At 33.9% G+C, this 27,836-nt stretch overlaps 1 protein-coding gene across 1 annotated transcript in view; it reads right to left on the reverse strand.

Moving 5' to 3' along the window:
* Window positions 1–27,836, reverse strand: part of LOC144372914 (uncharacterized) — an 80,143-nt gene that overhangs the window by 40,481 nt on the left and 11,826 nt on the right. The window contains exons 4-11 of the mRNA XM_078036122.1: window positions 27,535–27,588; window positions 27,124–27,178; window positions 19,824–19,887; window positions 19,451–19,557; window positions 15,775–15,840; window positions 5,151–5,273; window positions 3,404–3,526; window positions 2,475–2,593 (exon numbers count right to left, since the gene is read on the reverse strand). Of these exons, the coding sequence (XP_077892248.1) occupies window positions 2,505–2,593; window positions 3,404–3,526; window positions 5,151–5,273; window positions 15,775–15,840; window positions 19,451–19,557; window positions 19,824–19,887; window positions 27,124–27,178; window positions 27,535–27,588 (681 nt within the window). The 3' untranslated portion in view covers window positions 2,475–2,504. The remainder of the gene's footprint in view (window positions 1–2,474; window positions 2,594–3,403; window positions 3,527–5,150; window positions 5,274–15,774; window positions 15,841–19,450; window positions 19,558–19,823; window positions 19,888–27,123; window positions 27,179–27,534; window positions 27,589–27,836) is intronic.

Below are 27,836 nucleotides of genomic sequence, written 5' to 3' on the forward strand. Positions count from 1 at the left end.
AACTCATCCCCTCCCACACTAGAAAGTAAATTTAAACAACTAATTTGTGAGATACAGATTGCTTTGTGTTAACTGCTTCAAGATAAAATCACCTTTTTTGGGGGGGGAGGTTTGGTCATTCAGGTCTGAATTAAAGCTAAGCTGATGACAATGTTCAATTTAAGTTTGTTTAATGCTGATGAAAGACATTCATACAAAGCATCCTCTTTTTTTTCATATAACCCCATTCTTTGGTGGAGGCTGGGGTTGTGGCTCAGTGGTAGAGTACTTGCCTAGCACAGGCAAGGCCCTGGGTTTAATCCTCAGCACCACATAAATAAATAGAGGTTAAAAAAAAGCATTCTTATGTGAAGGATGCTAAATGTTTCTTCATATAAATTATCACTTTGAGGGGCTGGGGTTGCATGTGAGGCACTGGGTTTGATCCTCAGCACCACATATAAATATAAAGGTACTGTGTCCATCTACAACCAAAAAAAAAAAAAAAAAGGTTTGTTTTTTTTTAAATTATCACTTTGATATACATGTTTTATAGTATGAGAGAACAGAAAGAACAATGTATCAGTTTTGCTACATTTTAATAGCAGATTTTAAGGGAGCAATATCAAACATCAGTAACATCAAACAAAAAGGTACTGAGTACTCCACAGGGTACAGAGTGCTGCCAAGCACCTTGGAAAGTTTACATGACATGGAGAAGATGAGGCCCTTCTCTTGAGAAATTTACAGTCTGGAAATTTTGACTACTCAGAGTTTCAGTTGAGTGAACATTTTATTAAGGCAAATTCTTCATTTCCTAGAACTACTGTAGACTGAACTATTTTTGCACTTGTGAAATTAACCCAATCCAGATGAAAGAAAAGACTAAATTTGGTTGATAATTCTTTCAGGCTCATATAGTTTTATGAGTCTAGTAAACAAAACTGACCTAACAGACAACTGAAAAATTAAAGACTAGTTCTCTTGAAGTGCAAGGGCTAAAACAACTGTTATTGGTTTTAAAAAGCAAACGGATGGTATGATTAGGGTTTACACTAGTTTAAAAATAGGCCAAGTATTGCATTCCCTTCATGCATTGTTCATTTAAAATAGTGAATATTAAAATACGTGGGTTCTACATGTAACCCACAAAAAAGCTCCTCACAAATCTTTATGTTCTGTGTATCAAATATACACCTTGTGTACTATGAAAGTTTTATTTATGTCTCATCAAGTTAAAAGTAATGTAAATAGTGAAATTATAATAGGCTAATGACCTGCATATTTTCATATGAATGTCAATATATCTAAATAGGAAATAAATGGCAGTCATATCTACCTATATTAAAAAAAATAAAATATCTTTCCAGATTTTGCATAAAGACAAGGTATGCAGGTTTTAAGGTTTCACAATCAGTTGTCAGAAAAACAGCAGTTGTTCCTAAAGTATCTCATTAGCATCTGACTCAATTATTTTTAGATGACATGATTTAGAAGACGTAAACCCACCCCAAAATTTGTAATTATTCTGAGAGAGATGGTTTTAATGTTAACCCTAGAATCATTAATGTTAACCCTAGAAACAATAGCAATGTGATGTAGAACAACTAATCAACATGACTAAAAATGTGCTCACTTTCAGAAAAACAATCTGGTCATCTGGAAAAAAAATCACAGCTACAATCTGGGGAACACTCCCATATAGGATATTGATCTGATCAAGGCATACTATTTCTAAGTAGAACCAGGGTGAATTTAGGCCAGCTCTAAGGAACAGCCTATAAGACAGACTATAACTGATCCAATTTCCTTTCAAAGCAATCTGGTACTATCCTACCCACTTCAATTCAAAAGTTTGAAGTTAATTCAAATCAAAAGACCATATTGGAGCAAAAGTGAGCAAATGTGTAAACTCTAGCACATTCTTATTGCTGTATTAAGTTTGAAGATGAGCAAACCTACCACAGGAGTATTGTTCCAGGAAGCAGGGTAGGAAGAGTGGTAAATTAGGAAACAGACTATTAATTGCACAATTAATAGGAAAGTAAAAACAAGTTTCAAAATCTACAATAAATCTGTATCCAAAGGAGTCATAACAATGAGGTGCTGGACTTTAGTTCTGTTGTACAGCTTTGCAATGGACTCACTGGCCTATAGGTACGGCTCACTTCCTGCCTCCTGAAGGATGAATATGCTACACAGAGCTATGATGGTTTCTACTGAGTGGTAAAATTCACAGAAATTAGACATTACTCATGTCAGAATCATTCTTTGTGCAAAGTTTGATGTAGATGAAGATAAAGTGGTTTCTTGGTCAATAACTGCAATTTCTTTCTTTTAAAGTCAGTGGGTTTCTTGTATCTGTAACCACAATAGATTTAAAATACTCTGATGATTGATCTACTCCAATGTTACATTCTCGATAAGAGGGACTAAGAAGAAACATGAACTAGTAACCATTAGAACAGTATGAATCCTATATGTATATCACTTACAGTTCTATTACAGTTGGCCCAGGTTTAATCTCATCCATCTCCATGAAAGCAAAACACTTGGTGCTGGTAAACCTTTTTTTTAAGCTTGTAGTGTTTGAATTCAAAGAAGATAGCTGCACCTAAGGAATTAAAACAACATAAGCCAGAGACCACACATTTCTTATGTGTCACCAGAAGCCTATGATTTTACAAAGTAACATGTCAAACAGTCTGATGACACAACTGTTGATAACTCACTGTGGCTGTCACTCCAAGCTCTGGTACTAGCATGTCTGAGTGACATTTCTCCATATCATTTAATTCTATAAAGTACAACAAAACTGTATAGCAAGAATGTAAGTTATGTACACAGGTAGAATCATAAACTACCAAAGAATATAAAATATTAAATACCACAAGAAAAACAGAAGTTACTTAAGTATCAGCAGTACCTATAGAAATGGTTTCAATAAGCACCTATATTAGATAGAATAGAAATTTAAAAGAGTTCCTTTAAAAAAAATTCTACCTTATAATATCATTTCTCTCCCTCCTGAAACAACCACGCCCAGATTGTCCTTTCCATATTCTTACAAACTAACTGCCAGTTATAGTATCTTTTTTACCCAATGCATCTTATTGAAAGAAAAAAAATAATTTAACTGTTAGAAAGTAATCATTAGGTTCCTAAAAGGACTTAAGGTAATTATTAGGGAACCTGCTTCCTTAACTCTGTATTATGAGAAAAACTTCCCTATCAAATAATATTTAACCACATTATTACACAACTAGATAATGCAACTGCTAATTCTCATATTTAAAAAAAATTGATTTGACTTTAAGTCAATATTCATAACTATGTGACATAAGATCTTGTGTTAAGTACACTATGAACACAAACCCAGATAAGTACTGTATCCTTAAGAAGTCAGTAACTGATAATTACAAACCTTTGGTTAATTTTTCAATATGCTTCTGGAGCTCAATGTCCACATTAAAATGAACATATGTATCTTCTTTTCTTGAAGCCACAGGAGTATCTTGCACAGGAGTTAAATCTATGCCATTCAGATCTGGAGAAACAATTAAGTTTCTGCTTATGAGCATTCACATATACAGACGGAAAATATAGAAACTGCAAAGGTTACAGTTCCTAAAGAGGCATGGAAAGAGCTGAGAGGAGATTCTCAGGCTAAGAGATTCCTATTTGGTGTGAGCAAGTATGTGAGAGTTGTTGAAGTTCATGGGGTATGTGGAGAGAAATGAATATAGACTGGATAGGGGACAAGGAAGCCTTTACATGGCCAAGTGAACAAAACTTGATCTTCATAGTGAAGTGGTAAAAAGAACAAACATGTTTTTCTTAGGGAATAGCCCACTATATTTTTCTATGCAAAAAAAAAAAAATCTGGAGTATTTAATTTGCCACAATGGAGCTCTGCCACCAATTTCTAACTTTGATCAAGTATGACTTATTTAGAAAAGCCTTTAAACCTAACCTTATCATAATTTCCCTGTTAAGAACCAAAAATGGATGAGAACAGCCAACAAAAACCCTTTTGTTAATGAATAATTTTTCATATATATTATCTAAATTCTGGTTATACTGTTTACAACATACCCTGAATTTACAACAACCAGATGGTACGTTATATATAGTTTTAATTTTCTGGGTTTTAAAATCTCAGTTTATAGTCAAATGCAACATGGACTCATTTAATAACTCCTCAGTGTTTATGTGTTATTCATTTATGTGTCTCAAAAAGCTCAAAAACAATTTAGTACATTTAATAATTAAAAAATATTTACATAAAAATATTTCAGTTTAACATATGCAAAGGTAATTTAACATTTACAACATCATTAAATATTTTTGTGTTTTAAGTATACTTTCTGAAAGAGTATGCAGTTTTACAAATGGCCTATCAAACAATGTAAATATTTTCCAGTATACTATATATTTGATAACTGGTAACATCGGAATTTAAAAGTGTACCAGTATTAGTGCTGTGGATTATGTTCTTTAAATAAATGTTTTTCTTTGTGGTCAATTGATAAAAGTTCCTCCATTTAATTTCAGCACCAATCTGTTCCTTTGGTGCAAAACTATAGATTAAAATAAGCCGTTTGTACTAACTATAGTTATTTCTGTAAAATGGTATAATTTATTCCTTAATCACATCATCATCCCACGGGATTGCTTTCAGGGCATGGATGTTATGGACGCACCCTACTTCCCTGTCCCCTGATTTTCATCTGCCTCTGTAGGACTCACCTAAGTAGATACCTCAGTAGCACAGGAAGAAGAAGGGGCTGAAGCAGGAGAGATGGGAAAACAGGACATGGGGCTTTGTGGAGAGAAATGAATATAGACTGGGTAGGAGAAGGTGAGGGGTGCTATTGTTAATCTACATCCTGAAGGCTGTAGCTGCTGTTAAGGACAATGTGTATGTTTAGTCTGCACGTTAGATGGAATCTGAAGAGCAAAAATCTATACAAACTCAAAAGCAAAAGTGAGTGTATAAGTAGGAAATATTTTTTGTAAGTCTTTCGAACTATGTTCTGTTATGATCTCTTCTAGGATTTTGCCTCATTATAGAATGCATTAAAGTAAGTTGTCACATATACAAGATCATCCCCTGTCAAAAACTTTGTCTCATATGAGAAAAAACATAATGCAATTTGCCAGTTATTTACCCTTTACACTAACTGTAATATAGGGATCGATGCACTGTCCAGCGTCTTTCAGACCAATTTTCTCAATCCTGATAGTGAGTAATGTCATTCCCGGTTCTGATGGCAACCTTGGTAATAAAGTACCTGGCAACAGAGAAACCTCAATAAAAGTTAGCTCCACCAATAATGCAGAGTAAATACTTTGACAAACAGAAGCTATAGCCTACCTCTTAGGAACTAGCTAGGCATTATGTATTTTTATTTCCAAAATTCATGAACATCTGATGTTATACTTTTTTAGAAAAATATTTAATTTTACACATAATATATCTGCATTTCCCAACCATACAATCACCTTTAAGCAGAAATAATAATTTCTATAATAATAGTATATAGTATGTATAATAAAAGTATGTTAAAAACATCACTTGAGGAAGCCCAATGATACATAATATTATAATATGCTCACATAATATTTATATTCAATATGTACTTCTATATTATATTCAGCATCTTAATATGAAGTGGTAGAACAAAGACAAGAAAAGCTTTTAAAATACTTGTTATACTGTTCTAAAGTCTGAGACATTTAATATCACAGTTGATCAATACATTCTTCTCTTTAGTTACTCCTAATAAAGAAAATAATTTACAATTTGATATTTGTTTTAACTTAACTATATAGTCTAACTTCTATTCTTCATTCTATTTTGTATGATTTATTCTCTCAGAAATTAGTACTATACAGACTGCCATATAAAATGGCCATTTGTATAACTGAACATTTTCCCCAAAACCAACTAAAATTTTTAAAACTAAAAACCCACCCAGAACAACATGACAACATTCACCCACCAAGAACATATGAAGGAAGAAATCAACTGTTCAGTATGTTCCCTTTTTTGAAACTACCAATAGAGAACAGATGCAAATAAGCTGATTTTAATCAAGTATGTATACAGAACCTCAAAATACACTTAAAAAAGATTTTGGTTGATGTTTTTCAAGTTTCTATTCAACAATGTGTTATGCTACTTTTAATGATGAGTTATTTGAAATACATGAAGTAATCATCACACTACATTTGAAAATACACATTTGATAGATGGCAAATGTGGCTTGAGGAAATTTTGGGAGGTGATGGGAATGTTCTGAACTTGTATAGTGATGGCAGATGCAAAACTCTATAGAGGTGTCAAAAATCGATGAATTTTATACTTACAGAAGGGAAATGTTATGAAATGCAAATTGTACCTCAACAGTGCTGTTAAAAATGTATTACTTTCTAATTTAAACAAATATGAAGACAATACAGACAAATGCAATAATAGGAAGGCCTGGAGGCTGCATTCCACTGTTGCATTAACAAACCTAAATGGGCTCAGGCTGATATCATTAAATATATACATAATACCTTTTATGCATCTTCTTTGATTGACAAATGAGGGTACTTTTAGAAGAGGGGCTTGTACCTGGACATCTGGGATGAACTTCAGAAAGTTAAGAAACACCTCTGAAATTTTATGAAAAATGTGAATATGTATACATTTATATTTATATATATACATAAATATTCATATGTATGTATATCATATATAAATTTTTCTGCAGAAAAGTTCATTCTATTATGTAGTACATGGCTGTATAAATATGCTACAGTTTATGTACACATTCTTGTGTTGATAGACATTTGAATTACTTCAAGTGTTTGGATATAGTTAACAGGCTATTATAAATACTCTTCTGAACATCTTCTAGTGCCCATAAGCACCCATTTCTGAAACAGAGGAATCACTAAGTCACCTGGCATGTTACCTCCATACCTACTATGTAATGACAATCCATTTCCCAAGGTGGTTGTGCCAACTTTTATTCCTAGCCCAAGTACAGTAGTGTTCCCATTGCTCCACATCCTCACTAGGTACTGTTTTCTCAGATTCTTCATGTTAGCCAATTTTGGTATAAAGAGATCAATCATTTTAATTTTAATTTGCATTCCTCTGAAGATTAATAAGGTTGAGCACCTTTTAGAATAAATCAAATATATGATTTCCTCTTTTCTGAAGTGTGTTCAATTATTTTGCTCGATTTTCTATTGAGATGTCTATCTTATTGAGCTGCAGGAGGTCTCTATTATTTTGCTGGACAAATGTTTTACAAATAGCTTCTTAGTAGTTTTCCTTTATAAAGACTTTTTGTTGAAGTAGAGCATATACATTTTAAAATGCACAAATTGTTAGTACAGTTTGCTAAACTTCCACAAAGTGAATACACCTGTATAACTAGTATCAGATCTAGGAAAGATATGATCAGCCTCCTGGGAGTGTCCTTCCCCCCACCCTATCCAATTCACTCTTCCAAAAGATAGCAACCATTGCTAACTTCTAACGCCAAGTGTTAGTTTTGAATGTTAAGAATGACTTTTCTCTGCCATGGTGTCTTCTGATTATGATAAATACTTACTGCTAGTAATATTCAAATTTCTTAATATCTTCCTTTACAATCAGTGCTTTTTATGTCATATTTAAGAAAACTTACCCCACTCCAAAATCATAAAGGTATTATCTTGAAAGCATTTTATAGTTTTGCCATTCACACTTAATTCTATATGTCACACAGAATTATTGACTACGGTGTATAGTAGGAGCTTTAATTTCATTAAATTTCACATAAATACTCAATTGTCTCAGCACTACTCATTAAAAAGACTGACATTTTCCACCACTGATCTGCAGTCCCACCTCAATCATAAATCATGTGGCAATCACTTTCTGAGTTTTCTATTCTGTCTTACCGGACTGTTTATCCTCTTACCACTAATATAGTATCTTAATTCTGTAGCTGTATAAAAGGTCCAGGAACTGCAATAAAAATTCAGATGAGTTTCAGAAAGAGTCTATCTTTATAAACTGCTTCTTCTAATTTATGAACTAGTATATATCTTTACATTTTAAAAATCATAACAATTATTTAATAGAATTTTATTTGACCTAAAAGCCTTCAGAAATAAAGACCTACAGATCCAGGGAAAACTCCTGTTTTTTTTGTTTATGTTCCATGAAGAATGGATGGCCATGTAGAAATGACTGGAAAATGGGGTGTGAGCTAATGGTAAAAGGCTGCCAGGGTCCCAGCAAGCCCTGTCTGGTCAGATTCTTCTTGGCCTCTCTGTATAGCTTTCTTTCCTTCTGGACCTAAGGCAGGTCCTGTCTGGAATGAGGGTTTTTAAGGGAGGGGTAAGGGAGGGTAGGGGGACAGTAAGGGAATAGCAGGGAGGGAAAGAAAGAGAAAGAGAAAGAGAGAGAGAGAGAGCGCTTTCTAGGTTTTATGACTGGCTTTGGGAGAGAAGGGTGAACGGACAGGAGGGCAGGAGGAGAGCAGAGGCTTTGCTGCTGAGGTTGCTTTTGGGATTCCAATCTCCTTCAGTTAGAAGTTCTCAGCAGGCCAAAACCTCACCCTTTGGGCTATCATATTCTGATCTGACCCTGCCCACCTTTCCCCTCTCCCTCCCTCCTCCTCCCTTTCTCCTTTTAAAAAGGGAATGTGTAGATCTTTCCATCTTCTAAGATCTTCTTTGATTTCTCTCTTTAGAGTTCTGTAGTTTTCATTGTATAGATCTTTGACTTCTTTCATTGATTCTCAAGTATCATTTTTTTTGAGGTTATTGTAAATGAAGTAGTTTTCCTCACTTCCTTCTCAGAGGCTTTGTCACTGATATACAGAAATACCTTTGATTTATGGGTATTGATTTATATCCTGCTCCTTTGCTGAATTCATTTACTATTTCTGGAAAGATCGACCTTGTTGTTGGATAGGCAGAATTAATATTATCAAAATGACCATACTACCAAAAGTGCTATATAGATTTAATGCAATTCCAATCAAAATCTCAATGGCATTCCTCATAGAAATAGAAAAAGCAATCATGAAATTCATCTGGAAAAATAAGAGACCAAGAATAGCTAAAGAAATCCTTAGCAGGAAGAGTGAAGCAGGGAGTATCGCTCTATGAGACCTTAAACTATACTACACGGAAATAGTAACAAAAACAGCATGGTTTCAGCACTAAAACAGACTGGTAGACCAATGGTACAGAATAGAGGACACAGAGACTAACCCACAAAATTACAATCATCTTATTTTAGACAAAGGTGCCAAAAACATGCACTGGAAAAGATAGCATTTTCAACAAATGGTGCTGGGAAAACTGGAAATCCATATGCAACAAAATGAAATTAAACTCATAACTCTCACCATGCACAAAACTTAACTCAAAATGTATCAAGGACCTAGGAATTAAGCCAGAGACTCTTCGTCTAATAGAAGAAAAAAGTAGGCCCTAAACTTCATCATGTGGGTTAGGCCCCAACTTCCTTAATAAGACCCCTATGGCACAAGAATTAAAACCAGGAATCAATAAATGGGATGGATTCAAACTAAAAAGTTTTTTTCTCAGCAAAAGAAAACAATCCGTGAGGTGAACAGAGAGCCTACATCCTGGGAGAAAATTTTTACCCCTAACAATCAGATAGAGCACTAATCTCTAGGGTATATAAAGAACTCAAAAAGCTAAGCACTGAAAAAACAAGTAACCCAATCAAAAAATGGGCCAAGGACTTGAACAAACACTTCTCAGAAGAGGATATACAATCAATCAACAAATATATGAAAAAATTTTCAACATCTCTAGCAATCAGAGAAATGCAAATCAAAACTAAGATACAACTCCAGTCAGAATGGCAGCTATTATGAAGACAAACAACAATAAGTATTGGAGAGGATGTGGGGGAAAAGGCACACTCATACATTGCTGGTGGGACTACAAATTGGTGCAGCTAATCTGGAAAGCAGTATGGAGATTCTTTGAAAATCTGGGAATGGAACCACCATTTGACCAAACTATTCCTCTCCTTGGACTATACCCAAAGGACTTAAAAACAACATACTACAGGGACACAGCCACATCAATGTTTATAGCAGCACAATTCACAACAGCTAAACTGTGTAGCCAACCTACATGCCCTTCAGTGGATGAATGGATTTTTAAAAATGTGGCATATATACACTATGAACATTTTTAAAAGAGAATAAAATCATGGCATTTGCAGGTAAATGGATGGCATTGGAGAAGATAATGCTAAGTGAAGTTAGTCAATCCCCCCAAAACAAATGCCAAATGTTTTCTCTGATATAAGGAGGCTGACTCATAATAGGGTAGGGAGGAGGAACATGGGATGAATAGATGGATTCTAGATAGGGAAGAGGGGAGTGAGGGAAAGGAAGGAGGCAGGGGATTAGCCTCCTAATGAATGTGATGGACATCATTATCCAAAGAACATGTCTGAAGACACAAATTGGGTGTCAACCTACTTTATATATAGAGATGCGAAAAATTGTGGTATATATGTGTAATAAGAATTGTAATGCAAAAAAAAAACAAGTACATGAATAACGTGAATTGGCGTGAACATACTTTATACAAAGATAAAAAAATTGTGCTCTATATGTGTAATAAGAATTGTCCATTGTCGTGTATTAAAAAAAATAAAATTAATAAAAGAAAAAGAAGGGAATGGGGAGTGGGTAGGGAAAAACTGTGGAATGAACCCAAACTAACTTTCCAATGCACATATGTGAATATACAATAATGAAACTCATCATTTTGAATATCTATAAGATACTAATTTTAAAAAATGTAAATAAATAGATCAGTAAAGTGGATGAAAGGGAACAGTGGGAGGGAGGATGGGGAGGGTGAAGGGACTGAATTGGAGCAAATTATATTCCATGCATTTATAATTAGTCCAAATGAATCTAATGTCAAGAATAACTACTATGAACAAATGAAAAAAAGAATAATGACTTCACTGTTTTTATAAAATGCATTCTCATAAACAATTCAATTGAGAGAAATGAAAAAAGTAAAAGAGAATGTACAATTCAACATCTCACCAACCATAACAATTATTAAGTCACTCTTCCATCTTTTTCTCTAATTTCAAGATGGCTCCAGTTTCATTTTCCTTTTGATATTCTTTTATTTTTTCAACAAAGGTTTATTTTCTACATAAAATTCTTATATTTCTTTTGTTGAATTTATAATAAGGTCCTTGATATTATTTAATACTACTATAAATATTATAATAGTTCATTTTCTAAGCAACTATTACTTGTTTGAGATAGAATTGATTTGTCTGTACAGATTTTATATCCAGGAACCGCATTATCTTATTAATGAGTTATGAATAGGTTTTTGCATATATTCTCTATATGTGCATCTTCAGAGTAAATTCTCAGGAATGGGATTGCTAAGGAAAAAATATATACTTATATGTTGTTAGAGAATGCTCAATTCCCCTCCAAAGGAACTGTACCATTTTTCTATTCCCACCAGTGATTAATAAGTATCTATTTCCCCTAAGACTCTCCAACAGTAGCTTTATGTTTTTATTAAAAATAAAGTTGAGTATCTTTTTATATGTTTAACGGGTATTTTTTAAATGTGTGTGTGTGTGTGTGTGTGTGTGTGTGTGTGTGTGTATGTGCACGCTCACGCGCTTGCTCATATTGTCTGTTCCTCTCATGTATTCTGCTTTGGTTATTACAATTAAAATTTTTCTTTATATATTAAGAATGTTGGGTTGGGATGTAGCTCAGTGGCAAAGTGTCTGCCTTGCATTTGCAAAATCCTGGAATCAAACCCCAGTTCTAAAAAAGACAAAAAAAGAACCCACCCCACCCCACCCCCCAAAACCCCCAAGAATGTTACCTCTTTTATGTATTACCTCTTTACTACCTGTTTTGACATTCAAAAGATGATTGCTTTACAACTTTCAAAAAGTCTTTTTGATGTTAAGATTATTTTTTGCCAAGTTGATATTAAACTTGTTGTTACTTTGGGGTGAGTCAATTTTATAAGCTGTCATTATCTAGATCTTTCAGTTGAAATGGTAGGGCTGATGCTACATTCCTTATCAACAATCTTTTTGCCTGAGACTACACAGTAAGGTTTAATGTAATCATTATGCTTCAGATAATTTAATATGGAGGCAGTGATTTCAAGTCTGAATTTCTTGTTTAATTTAAGGTAGAATGTCAAACATTGTGTTCCATGATGAAGGAAGCTGACTGTAATTAAGATCATAGATTGCATAGAAAGGTGCCTATTTAAGGTGTTTCAGAATGCTCTATGATGTGCTCTCTCTGCATGGTCAACTCCTACATACTCAGCGAGTCCTAAATCTGGACAGATTTATTGAACTCCCTCAGCCCTTCTTTTTTGCCAACCTACGACATTGGTGCACATCTCTAATTATAATCATGTGCTTTTGGCTCTGTCTTGCTGACTACACAATAAGCATCCTGAAAGGTGTGGGAACTGTTCCTTTTGTAGTATGCACAAGGAATAAACAGATCTTTGTTGAAGAAATATTTTATTGAATGAATGACTGAATTTCCAGTTCTAGAGGTTATCATGCTCTAGTAAACAAATGGCTAGAGAATCTATATCAATGAGTGAAGAAATAATAAACATAAAAGAAGATCAAATACTAGAATAATACCATACCATCTATAGCTCCCAGGTAGATGAAAAAGGGTGCATGTTTTTGCATCAAAGATAAAACCATGATAGTTGTAAATTGAGCCAATGCATTAAAAGGAAGATTTCTAAGTGAAGAATTAACATATCCAATTACATAGTGTAATATGAGAACAAGTCAACTACATTCATAAAATTCGAAGACTAACAAGGATAAGAAAGAAATCACTACACACAATCCAGTGTAAACTGTGCTATTCCAGCTAGATCATCTGCTCTCAGATCTAGAGCAAAGATCAGAAGAAATGTTCTTCCACATGGAACTGCTATGTAAATAAGAAATAGCTAACACTTGTGAGTATTTGTGTTGTGCCACATACTATCCTACTCCTCTCATCTAATCCTCACAACAATAGTTTAGTTCTATTTTTCAGAGGTGAAAAGTGAGGCATAGAAAAACAAATTATCCATAATCACACAGCAGGTTGGCTACAGAGTCCATGCTTTTAACCATCATGTCTCATTTTAACATTTTTATTTTAATTGTCCCTAAAGCCTTAAAAGGAACTGCAGGAGAACCTCCCCATCTCAAGCTTCTGCAAAGTTCCTTTTGCCATGTAAACATAACAGTCACAAGTTCCCAGGATTAGAATATAGACATTTTTGTGAGGCCACTATTTGTGCCTCATACTTTTAAATATGGAAAACTCTAAATGGCTACAGCTGTCCAAACCAAGTTTTCAATAACATCTCAGGGATGTTATTGAGCTGTCACTAAGAACTCCCAAGTAAGGGATTGATTAAAAAAGAGTAACATTTAAACTTTGTACACTGAGCAATGCACATTCACAGGAATGGACAGAGACTGAGTAGCCCAGATAGCAATATGATAGGTCTTTAACACTCATTTAGCAGTGAGCAGCAGGACTGTGTTCATTTGGTTAATTCCACTTTCAGTTTTTACTGCAAGACAAAGGAAGCCATTGGTAGCTGGTGAGCCCCAAGTTGTACTGAACACAGAAAGCACGTCTTTTTCTGACTTATCTGCCCCTAACCACCTCTTATGCACCAACCAGAGCAAGCATGCTCTCACTGGTGTCAAAAAGAGTTGGAAGGAATTACTGAATTCAGTGTGATTTTCTGTGAGAGGAAGATTCTAAGCCTAAACCTAAAGACAACTCTGATAAAATAATGACAATGAATTGGAAGGTTTGGAACCATTTTACCACACTACTGTAATAGGGGATACCAAAAAGTCCATCTTGTTGTTTATTAACAGGTGGTACTTGGTAAAAACTCAAGTTGCTCTATTTCATTGTGCTTCATCTGTGGAAAACAATTTATGTAGGTAGCTATGGATCCCCCAAATGGCTGTTTGTTAAACATAGACAAGTTTGCTTAAGAATGTTTTAAAAACTGTGTAAAAGCATCTGACCTAGCCAAGAATGTTACAGCCACTGCCACTGTGGAGAGGAAAGGGAATTGTGCAAGTAAGGCCTCTGCCTCTGCTGGGCACCCAACAGCACTGACACAGACCGAGCAATGAAGCACCACTGTACCTGCAACAGGTACAGAAAAACAATGGGAGAACATCTGAAGCCCCTCACCCCCCCCCCCGCCCATAACTTATTTGTTCCAAGAGGGTGCTGAGAAAAATGAAGGTCTAAGTATCAAGTAGGATGGCCTCACATTCAATAGTCTCTGTGTAGCCATAGAGATCATGGAGAATCAGACAATGAAAGGACCACCAACCTGAGGATGAGTCTGGAGTGACATGGATATGAAGGTCAGTGGGATCCTTAAGGCCCTGTCCTCACATGCAGAAGAGGAAGTCATTCTTTTCTTTCAACTTTTTATTTTTGCTTTTTAAAAATTTCTATTGTTTATATCTCACATCATACCATAAGGACAATTTCTAGTCCAAAATTGGAAATGGCATGACAGTCTTTGTTCCAAAATAGTACATTATTGTCTAGGTTAGAACATTAAAAGAGGAAAATTACCAAAGATTATATTTTTTTAAAACACTGATTTGAATTTGCTTTTTACATGATATTGTACAAATGTTTGTCACAGGCATTTACTTCAATAAGAGGTGAGTCAGTCTTCATTTTGCCTTGGTGCTTGGTGAATTAAATGTCATGAATAAGGAGTACAAAATTTGTTGTCCATACTTTTAGGACAGAGATGGACCTGATATCTAAAATGTAAACTAAGCATTATCATATGTGTGTGATTATATATTTATGTCTTCTTTGTTTTAGATTTATCATACTTGCAATTAAATTCAGATGTTTGATACTACCAATTCAAAGTCTGTCACACACATTTTTTAAGTGCACATTTCTTTGTAATTTTAAAATCCAATAAAAAGGATATATATAAAATAATATTTTCTATTATTTTGGGATAATTTTAACATAATTTAAAATAATGGTATTGTCAAATCATTATTTGGTCATAACATTTTGTAGATGGCACAAAACATGAAATGGGTCTTAAAAATCTAGCAAGAGAAAAATTTTGCAATTTGTACTGCACATCTGCAATTTGTACACACATACAAATTGTGTGAAAATATGAAAACACATGCACAATTTCTTTTGGTTGGTAATTGATTAGTAGTTGAGGAACTGCTCCAACCTTTCAAGATAAAGAGTAAAATCATAAGAAGTTTATTCACTTTGAAATTATATTAAAAGTTTGATAAAAATCTTAGAGGTCATTAGCATTCAAACAATATTTCTAGGTCTGTCAAAAATTATACTTTATTAAAGTTGTTTGTATATAGGTTATATGAGTATATTCTTGTTTTTATTTTCTTTATTGACTGGTACTAGAAATATGTATTTTTCTGTGTTCAGAAATATGTGATTTGGATAATGGCTGAATTCTTAAGTGTCACCATCATATCTGGAAAAAAATAATAAATACTCTCACAAAACCTAAGATGAATCAGTGGGTATATGCTTCATACACAGATGCCATTTACCATGCAAGGAAGAGTTACTACAGGTGTTGGGTTAAAAATTTGAGTGGCCAGGGGACTTTCAAGAAAAAGCAGGCCTGGGGCTGGGGATGTGGCTCAAGCGGTAGCGCGCTCACCTGGCATGCCTGCGGCCTGGGTTCGATCCTCAGCACCACATACAAAGATGTTGTGTCCGCCAATAACTGAAAAATAAATATTAAAATTCTCTCTCTCCTCTCTCTCTCCCTCTCTCACTCTCTCTTTAAAAAAAGAAAAGAAAAAGCAGGCCAGATGTTGCTTAGAGCCTTGATGAAGAGCCTACTCAATAGACATTTCCTATGAACCAATTTCTGCAAAGCTCTGGAGAAAACCTTTTGACTTCAAGTGACAAGATTCATGGATTAAAAAACAAAACAAACTGAGCCAGACATAGTTCTGCATGCCTGTAATCCCAACAACTTGGCAAGTTAAGGCAAGAGAGGCCAGCGTGGGCAACTTAGCAAAACCCTGTTTCAAAATAAAAAAAAATAAATCAAAGAGCTGGGGATGTAGCTAGGTGGTAGAGCACCCCTGACTTCAATCCCCAGTACTACAAACAAACATGTAGAAACAAATTATAAAAAAGAAATCTTAAAATGTTTTCAAAACTGCTTGAGAGTAATAGAATATTAACAAGCCTTAAAACTATTGAAAAACAGCTAGGCTTATGTTTAGGTCACTCAGAAACGTTTTTTTAGATTTTGTCTAAAATTGTGACATGGCTATTTGTGCATGTGGTACTAGGAAATGAATGTAGGGCTTCACACAGGTGAGGCAAGCACCCTACCACTGAGCTACATCCCTAGTTCTTTCTATTTTGAGACAAAGTCTCTCTAAGTTGCCCCCACTGGCCTCAAACTTGCAATCCTCCTGCCTCAATTTCTCAAGTAGCTAGGATTATAAGCATATAATCCTGGCCAGCTATTTTTTTTAAATTTGTATTACTTTGGTTTATCATTTAGAAGCTTTAATATTCAACATGATAAATAAATTTTCAGGTAATAAATAATAGGTTATAAATTTTTATCCTCTATTTAAATGAGATCTACTGAGATTATCTTAAGAAAATTAAACTACTATTTGGACTTAAGCCAGTTAGTGTTTAAAGCAGTACAAAAAAGTTACTGTCTTATATGAGAATTGAAGGCTTTGAAAATGATAATAATGTCAAAGAAAGGTTTAACAATTTTTTATTCTTTTCAAGAAAGGTTGGATAAAAATCCATTTTTGATTTTAAATGGGAATAAACTACTCTTGATCATACCATATTCATATATTATACTTCATCTCATTAGCTTAAAGGTAGTAGTGTTTACCATGTGTGTTTGTCAAAACTCATAAAGATGTACACTAAAAAAGATGCCTTTTATATATGTAAGGGACACCTTAATAAATATTTTTTAAAAAGATCACAATAAGCTAGATGCTATAGCACAAGCCTGGAATCCAGGTGACTTGGGAGGCTGAGGCAGGAGGATCCCAAGTTTAAGACTAATCTCAGCAACTAAGTGAGGCCCTCAGCAACTAAGTGAAATCCTGTCTCAAAATAAAAAATAAAAAGGGCTGAGGATGTGGCTCACTGGTAAAGTACCCCTGTGTTAAATCCTCAGTACCAAAAAAAAAAAGTACAACAAACTAACAATTATATAAATTACATAAAATAAAGGTAATAAAAATGTTATAATTCTTAGAAACACCCTGCCATGATAATGTAGACACAACAGCCTTATCACGAGTGAAATCTTGGATGTCCACAGTATAACAATTTTTTTTCCCATTCTACAATTAAGTTAAAGGTCAAATTGTCCTTCAATGATATTTTCAATTTTATAATGACACAGGCCCTGGAAAATATGATCAAAAATCAAATATAGCCAATTGAACTATATGTACTCTTTCTTACTCTTTCTTACTTTGAGGAAAATAATTCAGGGAATAGAAAGGTTTAGTGAGCTTTCTGTATCTCTGAAATAAAATACCAAAATGCTATATCAGAATAAAAAAATCTAATTACTTTGGGCTTAATCTTTCATAGCAAATAGACTTAATTTACAGAGTTTCTTTTCAACTCAGCAACCTGAACCCCATAAAGATCTGTCCATTTCATGACTTACATCATCTGCTTTAAGGATCTTGTTTGCTACAGAAGTATAACTAGTGAACAAATAACCAAACCCAGAAATTTATAGAACTGGAATCTATTTCAATTACAGCATGTGGTTTGAAAAGGAAATAAAAAATGCAGAAAAATTTTAGCAAATTTATTTACCTCATCATCTCAGCAATCTTGAAATTTCCTACAAATATAACAAGTAAAATATAGCTCTTTCTTCATAAGGACAAGCAGATTGGAAATAATTACCTTGTACCAAAGAAACACTAACAATAACATTTTATAGTGATTGTAATTTTTCTAATAATCCTATGGTGTAAGACTGTTAGCATCATTTATAGGTGATAATGAAAATACAGTAGCCACCAGTACCCCAGCAAATGAAAAGTATAATGCCAAATGATTTGTATGTGGTGCCTAATTTTCATTGTAACCCTATGAATTAGACATTGTCAACATCTCCTTTTATAAAGAATTAAGTACAGTCACTTAACTACTGATTGGCAGATGTTAGACTCAAAAGCGCAGGTATGTTATTGGTCTAAGCCTATACTGTTTATATTTCAAACGTCTTCTACCAAAGAGTATTTAAATTACTGGAATATGACTTTAATTATGAAGTTTTATGGATGATATGTATATTATATTTAATTATACCATAAAGCATAGAGTCTTTTAAAAAAATGCATCACAATAGTACAGCGCTATTTCTACACTTCCAAAAATGAACTAATTCATCAGAAGTAAAAACTGTGCACTGTATAAGAACAGAAGAAAGTATAGAAGTAGAAGAGGCAAATAATTTACTCAGGGTGCTTGACTAGGGTATTTTACAACCTTGTCAAGATCTTCCAAAAATAAAAAGGACTTGCTATGTATTCTTTATTTCCCTGTTAAGGGCAACTGTTTAGTATCTATTCCTCCAGGTCCAGGTTTCACAATCATATATGATTATTTAAAGAACAGCTAGATATATAAAGAAAAGAATTAACATAGCAAACAGTTACTCTAGAAAGCCTACTTACAATGTTGGTCTATGGCTAGCATCTGGGAACCTGGATTTCAGCAGCATTCCCATCATGCCCTGTTAAGAAGATCACTGTGCCTAAACCGTCCATGCAAACAATATGGTTTGTGCTGAACACTTGCTTTCTTCCTGGAGTCTGTAGTTTTGGTTCACGCTAACCCCAATAAGTGTCTTGTGCACTGAATCTCTACAGTGCTTCCCCAATAGACAATATTTTTTCATTTCACAGGTGTGAAAGAATGTTGAGAGAATCAAGTACATATTTGACTCTGCTGGGAGAGGACTCTTAGAAGTTTGGTTTCCTCTGGAATTTGCCTGTGTGCCTTTACCCTTTGCTAATTTTGTTCTTGTGTTTTCTTGTTGTAATGACTCAGAATACAACTGTGAGTACAGCTATATGCTGAGTCCTGTGGGTCTTCCTAGCCAATCACTAAACATGGGATGTTTTGAGGATCCCTGACACAAATAGTAAGATACTTTCACAATAAACCGATAGTTACCACTAACAGAATGGCCATGATAATTTGCTTAAGATTGGCAAACCTGGAGATGTTTTACCCACCACTAAAAAGTACAAAAGTAAGTTCCAAACACCTGACCTTGAATTATATAATGTACATTTTTTTGTACCCACCAGGCACTCTAGCAGGAAAAGAATTAGGAGACCCTGCTCCAGCACCACCTTCTTCTTCATCTTCTTCAAATTCCAAATGCTCTTCCTCACCAGGGGCTAAAATTCTCCTATATAAAAAAGGACAGAAAAATTAGTGAGCTACTCCACTTAATACACCAGCTAACTAACTAGCCACTAACTTCCCAGATAAGATGCTGATTATTAGGTTGATGTTGATATAAATGTCAATGTCAATCATCTCATTGCTATCAATGGTAACAGTCATATCACCAATACCAAATTTGATAGGGAAAAAAATACAGAAATATTTGAAAAACAGGCATAAAATAGATAATAAAATCAGAAGACAAAATATGGATGCTTATTTATTTACCTTAATGGGCTAGGCTGAACATCAAATGGAAATTCTTTATTATATGTGAGAATATTTTTTAGGACTAGAATAAAGACATAGACAAACATTAGTCTTATATCTTAGTCTTACATGTTATGTAAGTCTTATATATTAGTTAGTCTTATATGTTATATCTTAAATTGATACTTTTAATCATATTTTATAGTGTATTAAGCCACACATTAATATATGTATTTTAAATTCCGAGCTTCACTATCATTTTAAGACTCTGCAATTGACTACTACTGAGTGTCTTAGCAAAATAAAAATGTCCATAGTGGACTGCAGGTACCAGTATTTTCAGAGTACTGTAAGATCTCCAAGGAAAGTCTCAGAGCCCTCATAGAAAATGAACCATAAAATAGTTCTCCAATGTACAAGGTCCTAGGTGATATGAGGTACCAGTGAAAGAGAATACCTCTTCTCCTGAAGTATTTTAATTAAAAGATTGATACTGAAGATGACTAATTAAAGAGAAATAGATAATCACATCTTATTCTTTATCCTAAATAGATTTCCCTCAATACTTATCACACTGGTAAGGTTTGTAGCAGCAAGGTTATAATTCTAATATTCCTTTTATGATGAAATTTATTGTATATGTGTGCACACATATATACATGCATATATATATATGTGTTTGTGTGTATATATATATATATATTTACACGTGTGTACACACACATACACACACACACACACACACACACACACACAGCAGACTTTCTCCGCAGGGAAGTCATCAAACAACATAATGCTATCACCTCTTGTGTCCTGATTGATTACTTTCTGGCATGTAAGCCTACAGACAGATGTTCTACAATTCTATCTGTATCTGGAAAAGTATTTTATGAAATTTATTGTTTCATTTCCCAATTTATGGGTTCCTAGTGACTACCTGCAATTATTTCAAGGTAAATATTTAGCATTATTAATTGGGCAACCCATGGTTTTTACTCTAATTACTCAGACTTTAATTTTGGAGTCTTGCAGATTTCAGTTAAAAGGAGTATGGCATATTGGGTTCCTAAATAAGGAAATTCAAAAAGAACAGGTTGTAATTACATAACTTATTCCAATAGGAGTCAATCATCCAGTGAGAAAGAAGTTGGAAACTTGTACCTAGATTCTCATTACTCACTCTTATTCTCTCTCCCTTTAGCTCTTCTTCATCCTTTATCTCTTTCTTCTTCTCAACAAATGCATACCGAGTACTCACAATGTTCCAATCACTGTTTTAGGTGCTAAAGATACACAGTAATCAAGAACTCATATTTGGACCTTAGACCTTACTAAGGAAAAGTAGACAATAAATATGCCAACAAATAAACAAGATAATGTAAGATGTGATTAGTGGTATGAAGGATACAAACAGGATGCTGTGTAAAAGCAGAGAGAACTTGGTAGAGTAGCTAAGGTACACAGGGTGCCTTTCAAAACTAAACTGTAAGAAGACATTTGAGCCAAGACCTGAGATGAGAGGAATCATCCATAAGTGGCTCTAGCATAAGGCTTCCCAGGTATTAAAGAACAGGCTGGAGCAACAACAAAGGTTCCAAGTAGGAAACAGTTTGCCTTATTCAAGGCACAGAAAGGACTGTGGGAACTTAGGGGAAGCAGCAGGAGATCAAAGTAGAAGGTTTAAATCAAAACCTAGCCCTACAATTACAACAATAACTTGAACATTTACATAAATACCCTAATCTCCCCAGTTCTAAAATGAGAATGCTACTTCCTTTACAGGCTATTGAGAGAATTACAGCCTAAATAAATGTATACAAAATGGCAAGGGAAAATCTAAAATGGACATTCACTCTCTCCATGACCTTTTTGATCTAGTTGACTAGAATCCTAATATTTCTTATCTCACTAAGAAGTACTGTTTATTTTTTAATACAAGAACATCTTTTCTATACTTCTGCATGATCATTGTTACTAAACTATTAAATCAACTCAATATTAATAAGTAATATTAATAAATATTGATCACTTACACAACAATGGAATAGATACCAAGAATGGGGAGCAGGTAACAAAAAGATCATGTCTCACTCATATCAGAAACAAACACACAGAAATGATCATATTGTAATAAGAGTTTAATAAAATGAGCAAAAAAATCAACCATTAAAAATGTATATAACAATAATTTTTAAAAGCTGATCCTGTTATGGTGGCATGTGTCTGTAATCCCAGGTACCAAAAGCCTGAGTCAGGAGGACTAGAAGTTCATCTGCCTAAGCAACGTAGGGAGACCCTGTCTCAAAATAAAAATAAAACAATAAAAGGGCTGGGGTTGTAGTTCAGTGGTAGAGTGCTTGCCTTGCACATGTGACAATGGGTTCAATCTTTAGCACTACATGAAATGAATAAATAAAATAAAGGTATTGTGTCCATCTACAACTAAAAATGTTTTAAAAAATAAAAATAAAAAGGACTGGAAATATAGCTCAGTGGTAGAGCACCCCTGGGTTCAATCCCCAGTACGTCAAAAACAAACAAACAAAAAAGTTGAAAAATATCTTGGTTATTAAGAATATCTTGGCTGAGTGTGGTAGTGCACACCTGTAATCCCAGAGGCTTAGGAGGATTAATAATTCAAAGCCAGCCTCAGCAAAAGTGAGGCATAAGCAACTCAGTGAGACCCTGTCTCTAAATAAAATACAAAATAGGGATGGGGATGTGGCTCAGTGGTTATCTTGCATTTGTATTGTAACAGAATAATTAAATAGTATTTTCATTTCTTTGGTATCAAAGCTCTGAAGAGGACGTATTTGCTTTAGAATAATAGCTTTGTTATATTATTTTTACAAGTTAAAGTACTATGAAACATTTAATTTATGTGAATAGCTTTAGAACAAATTTAAATAGCTTTAAAACAAATTCTGTTTTACTTTCTATAACTGTATTATAGGTTTACATTTTCAACAACTATGGAATAACAGATTCTATTGTTCTTTTAAAATAGCTTAAACTTTACATAGAGTTTTCTTTCTACCAATACTAGCAATGATGTCTTAGGAGGATCTCAAGAGGAGCTTGAATTTTACAAAAGACATTATCATAAGTATGAAGCATGTCATGGGTTGGAGATTCATTGGCTGATTTGGTAGGACTTACACACTTTGGATCACTACATGGCAGACATCTGATGCTACTCCACCATGGAAAATTCAGCACTCCTAGCCTTTCTCTTGGAGCACAGACCTACCAACCTCCTGAAGCTAACCCTCAAAAGATGACACACAGGCAAATATCAAAATGCATTTCGCTTTTGGTGACTGACGTGTTTCATTTTTGTTGTAGGAAAATGGGCAGCTGCCTCAATTTTGAAAGGTTATTTTTTAAATTATAGGAAAAGATTCCTTCAAAACATTCAAATCTATTTAACTCAACACAATCTTACCAAGTTCATACTACACTTAAAGCATTCAATAGGCTCTGGGGTGGGGGAAGAGTCCATTCATAATCTCTTTGAGGACTAAAACAAATACAAGTGAAAATAACACATGTGAGAATCTGACAATGGATAGTTAAAATGATTCTATACAGGAGAGGAGGCAGAGTTTAATTATGCCTCTATAGAGACAGCAGAGAAAGCTTTCAGGGAGAGGTGGGATTTCTGTGAAGCCTTGAAGGGTGGCTTAACAGAAGGGAATTTTGCAGGGTGGTGGTGGGGAGATATGCTTGAGTAAGCAGCAGTACATTACTGCAATTAACATAAGAAAAAATGGCTCAGACTTTCACAATCATAGTTTTAGTATTTTCAGACAGAATTTAAAAGATTTCAAAATGTTCAAGTAAAGAATACATCAGCCTAATAAACCAGCCAAGAGCTAGTGATGTAGCTCAGTGGTAGAGCATTTGCCTTATATGGGAAATGCCCTGGGTTCGATCCCCAGCACCACACACACACGCATTAAATTTTAAAAAAACTTTTTTTAAAAGAAAGGAAACCAGTTAAGTTCAACATATTAAAAGTTAGAATTCACTATTTTCCTTAGAAGAGGCTTAACGTTTTAAAAAGAAAGCTTGAATAAGTATACTTAATCTGAAATATTACTAAATACCAATTTGTAGAAAATATTTAATTCCAACTCAATAATTAACTCACAACAAGTGCCCTGCTTGGATAAATTCCAAATTACAGAGTCTACCCTACTGAAATACAGAATACTCACTTATGTTTCTTTGAGAAGCAACAGCAAATTAAAATCATCTAAAAAGATAACTATCAAGAAGGGAAAAGTACAAATGAAAAACATTATATAAAGTATAATAAAGTGAATCTCCAAAATACTCTTTCCATTTCTATTCCAAATCTTTTTTAAAAAGCCAAAAAAGTAATAGATTTTAACCTGATCTTCAACTAATACATGGGTCAATAATTTCTTAGGAATTTGAACTGGAGAGCTGTACTTAGGAATGATGTAGTACAGCACCACTACAGGTATTACTAACAGCATAGTGAAAGAACCAATCCAGGTGACCCTAAAACTCATTGCTGGGATTTACAAGCTAGTGTCGGTGTTGTCCTTAGCAGAATGTTACTGAGAGGATTCGAGTGCTTAGCATATAGATGCTATTCTAAAAAAAAAAAAAAAAAAAAAAAAAGAGCAATTAATGAAAGATCTTGTGAGGCAATAGAAGTACTTGAGCATGCTCAGAGGAAGAGAAGAGATAATAAATATATGAAATAAACATCCACAGTCTTTACGGCCACTCTGTGTATCTATAAGATTCTTAAAATTTGTTTGGAAACAAACAACTAATAGGAAATAGTGACTGAATAAGAAGCCAAAATCCTAATAATTTTTATCATAAAAAACTGAGGGCTGGTGACATAGTTTATGGTAAAGCACTTGTCTAACATGCCCAAAGCCCTTGGTTCAATCCCCTGCATCATATCTCTCTCTCTCTCTCTCTCTCTCACTCTCTCTCTCTCTCTCTCTCTCTCTCTCTCATCCACACACACACACACACACACTCACACACAAACATAATTTTCAGTAGAACCACCGTATAAACAACTGTTGCAATCTTTTATTTAAAGCCATCAATGTGTTTTTCTCAAAATAATCTTATATGTAGCCAGTCATAAAAGATCATATATCATATGAGTCCATTTAAATAAAATGTCTACAATAGGACAATTTATAGACAGAAATCAAACTAATGGTTTCCTAGGGCTGGGAATTGGAAGGGATTTTAGGGGGATGGCAAGAAGTGAATGACTGCTCATGGGAATAGGGTTTCTTCTTGTGGTGATGAAAATGTCCTAAAATTGATTGTGGTGATGTCTGCATAACTCTTCCAATTTACTAAAAAAATTGAATGATATGTTAAATTGGTGAATTGTGCTTTATATAAATTATATCTCAATCTTATACAAAGTATTTATTAATGCTTTTGAGAAATAAAGTTTTAGGTACAAAAAACTCCCAAAATTTGTGAGAAATATTACATTGATTAGTATCCTTATATACATTGGATATAGGCATAAGAACTATTTCTGAATATAAGTTGTGTCTCTTATAACATCTCCAACTCTTATGATCTAGGGCTGGAGATGTAGCTCAGTGGTAAAACGCTTGCCTAGCATGTGTGAGGTCATGGGTTTGATCCCCAGAACCACAAAAAAAACAAAACTTTATGATCTGGATTACATAAAGAAACCAAAACTATTAAAATGACAGAATTCTTGCCATATTCAGAAGGATGGTGTTCTGAAGAAATGAAATATGATCATCTAAAACTGTGGAAAAGCCACCAGAATCACAACAAATCCACTATGCATTCCTTTGTTGTTGTCTGTTGTTGTTGTTAACTTCTCTTTTCCAACCCAAACAACAGAAAATCATATCCCCTTCAGTATACTCTGAGAATCCTTTTTCTACCCTGGATCTGCAATACAATCACATTTCAGCTATCTCAATAATATATGTCTTTGTTAGAATTGCTATAATGAATTAGATATTGGCAGTTTGTGGAATTTATAGGAACATTCTATTTAGTTCTTTTTTGGCTGGGGGTACTGGGATTAAACTCAGGGGCACTTGACCACTGAGCCACATCCCCAGCCCTATTTGGTATTTTATTTAGAGACAGGGTCTCACTAAGTTGCTTAGTGTCTTGCTTTGCTAGGGTTGGCTTTGAATTTGATATCCTTCTGCCTCAGCCTCCTGAGCGGCTGTGATTACAGGCATGCACCACTGTGCAAGGCTCTCTTTAGTTCTTAAATTAATTTTTTACCTCTTACTCAAAGCATGTTTACATTAAAAGGATTACACTAGTGTGAACTGAGATACACTGACAAACGTTCTGAGATTTAGGCCCTGCTCAGTTACTGGAGATTGAAGTGAAACAGGACAAACAAATCATTTCATTTCTTTCCTCAATAGAGAATGTGATCACAAGTCTGAGACTCCTTTCTGTTTGAAAATGCTTTGATTTTATGATTCCCTACTTAAAAATCTTACTTAGTTGGATAAATAAAATCTACTATTCCCTAGTCACATAAATGCACTGAGATGTGCAATCTTATCTCAATAAAAAAAGAGTACAGGAGCTGGGTTATAGTTCAGTTGGTAGAGCATTTGCCTTGCATGTGTGAGGTACTGGATTCGATCCTCAACACCACATAAAAACAAATAAATAAAATAAAGGTATTGTATCTGTCTACAACTAAAAAAGTTTTTAAAAAAGGCTACATTAACTTACATTCATTCAGTTATTCACACTGTGCCTTTGCCCATACTGCAGACAGTTTTAAGAGAGCAATCATTTGAAACAGCAGAAAGGCTTTATTTGGGAATATCCTAACCAACAAGATAACTGAAGGAATTGTTTACTTTTTAAAATTTTGAAGAAGGGAAAAAAATGGAGACAACAAAAAAAAAACACTTTGTAATGCTTTCCCAACATTCAGACTGTAGTTTTCAATAACATGTAATGTGAATGGGCATTAATGACTGTAACCTTATATTCTCTACTGGACTCTACTGAAAATGTTTATCAAAATAATTATAATCTTATTAAAGCCATTAAGACAAATTAAAGGTTAATTTGGATATTTAGATGAAGTATAACATATATATTCTATAATAAAGATTAAATCCAAATGGTAATTAAAAATATAAATATTGTAGGAATTTTAAAAGCACCAAAAAATAAGAGAAATAAATCCAATCACTTTCTGTGCTAAACAATCTTGATATTCACAACAGATAAAACTCTCTTCCTATAGGAATATCACTAAAAAATATAAAACAAAACTTACTTGGTTCTAGCTTCTTGAGGTCCTCCAGTTTAAATTCTTCCTGGGACTGTGTGGACTAAATTTAAAATATGCATATTATATCTTTTCATTACAAAGATTTCACTGCACCCTATGTCTTTTAAATGGCAAGAATAAAATATTAAAAATAAATATATTTCTTGTTTTAAAGGTAGAAAATGAAAAGTTCCAAACTGATTTTTGGAATATTCAAGCTAATACAAACAGAAAAAATTAGAATCATATCTTTTATTTCTACCGTTTACAAAGTATGAACTAAGTCATTTAAGTGTGAGTTCAGCTGATCAATTCCAATTGTTATAAAACCCTTCTGAGATAATATTACTTTGGGCATGAATGTCTAATACCTTTTCAGAACAATTTAGAATAATTCATTTAAAAAAATCCATTTACCTGTAAAGCTGCGCTTTGCAATTCCAAGCATGTTGCAATTTTGCCTATGGTTTTCTGTAGGGAAAAAAAAATGCTATAAATCCCAAGATAATTTTAACTGTCAGTTACTAAAATCAAGAATTTTTATTTATAAGAGATCTATAGGGACTGGGATTTTAGCTCAGTGGTTGAACACTTGCTTCACATGTGTGAGGCACTGGGCTCCATCCTCAGTACCACATAAAAAAAAATAAATGAAACAAAGATATAGTGTCCATCTACAATTTAAAAATTTACAAAAGAGATCTATACTTCTTTAAATA

Source organism: Ictidomys tridecemlineatus, unplaced genomic scaffold (genome assembly GCF_052094955.1).
Source record: "Ictidomys tridecemlineatus isolate mIctTri1 unplaced genomic scaffold, mIctTri1.hap1 Scaffold_187, whole genome shotgun sequence".
NCBI lineage: Eukaryota > Metazoa > Chordata > Mammalia > Rodentia > Sciuridae > Ictidomys > Ictidomys tridecemlineatus.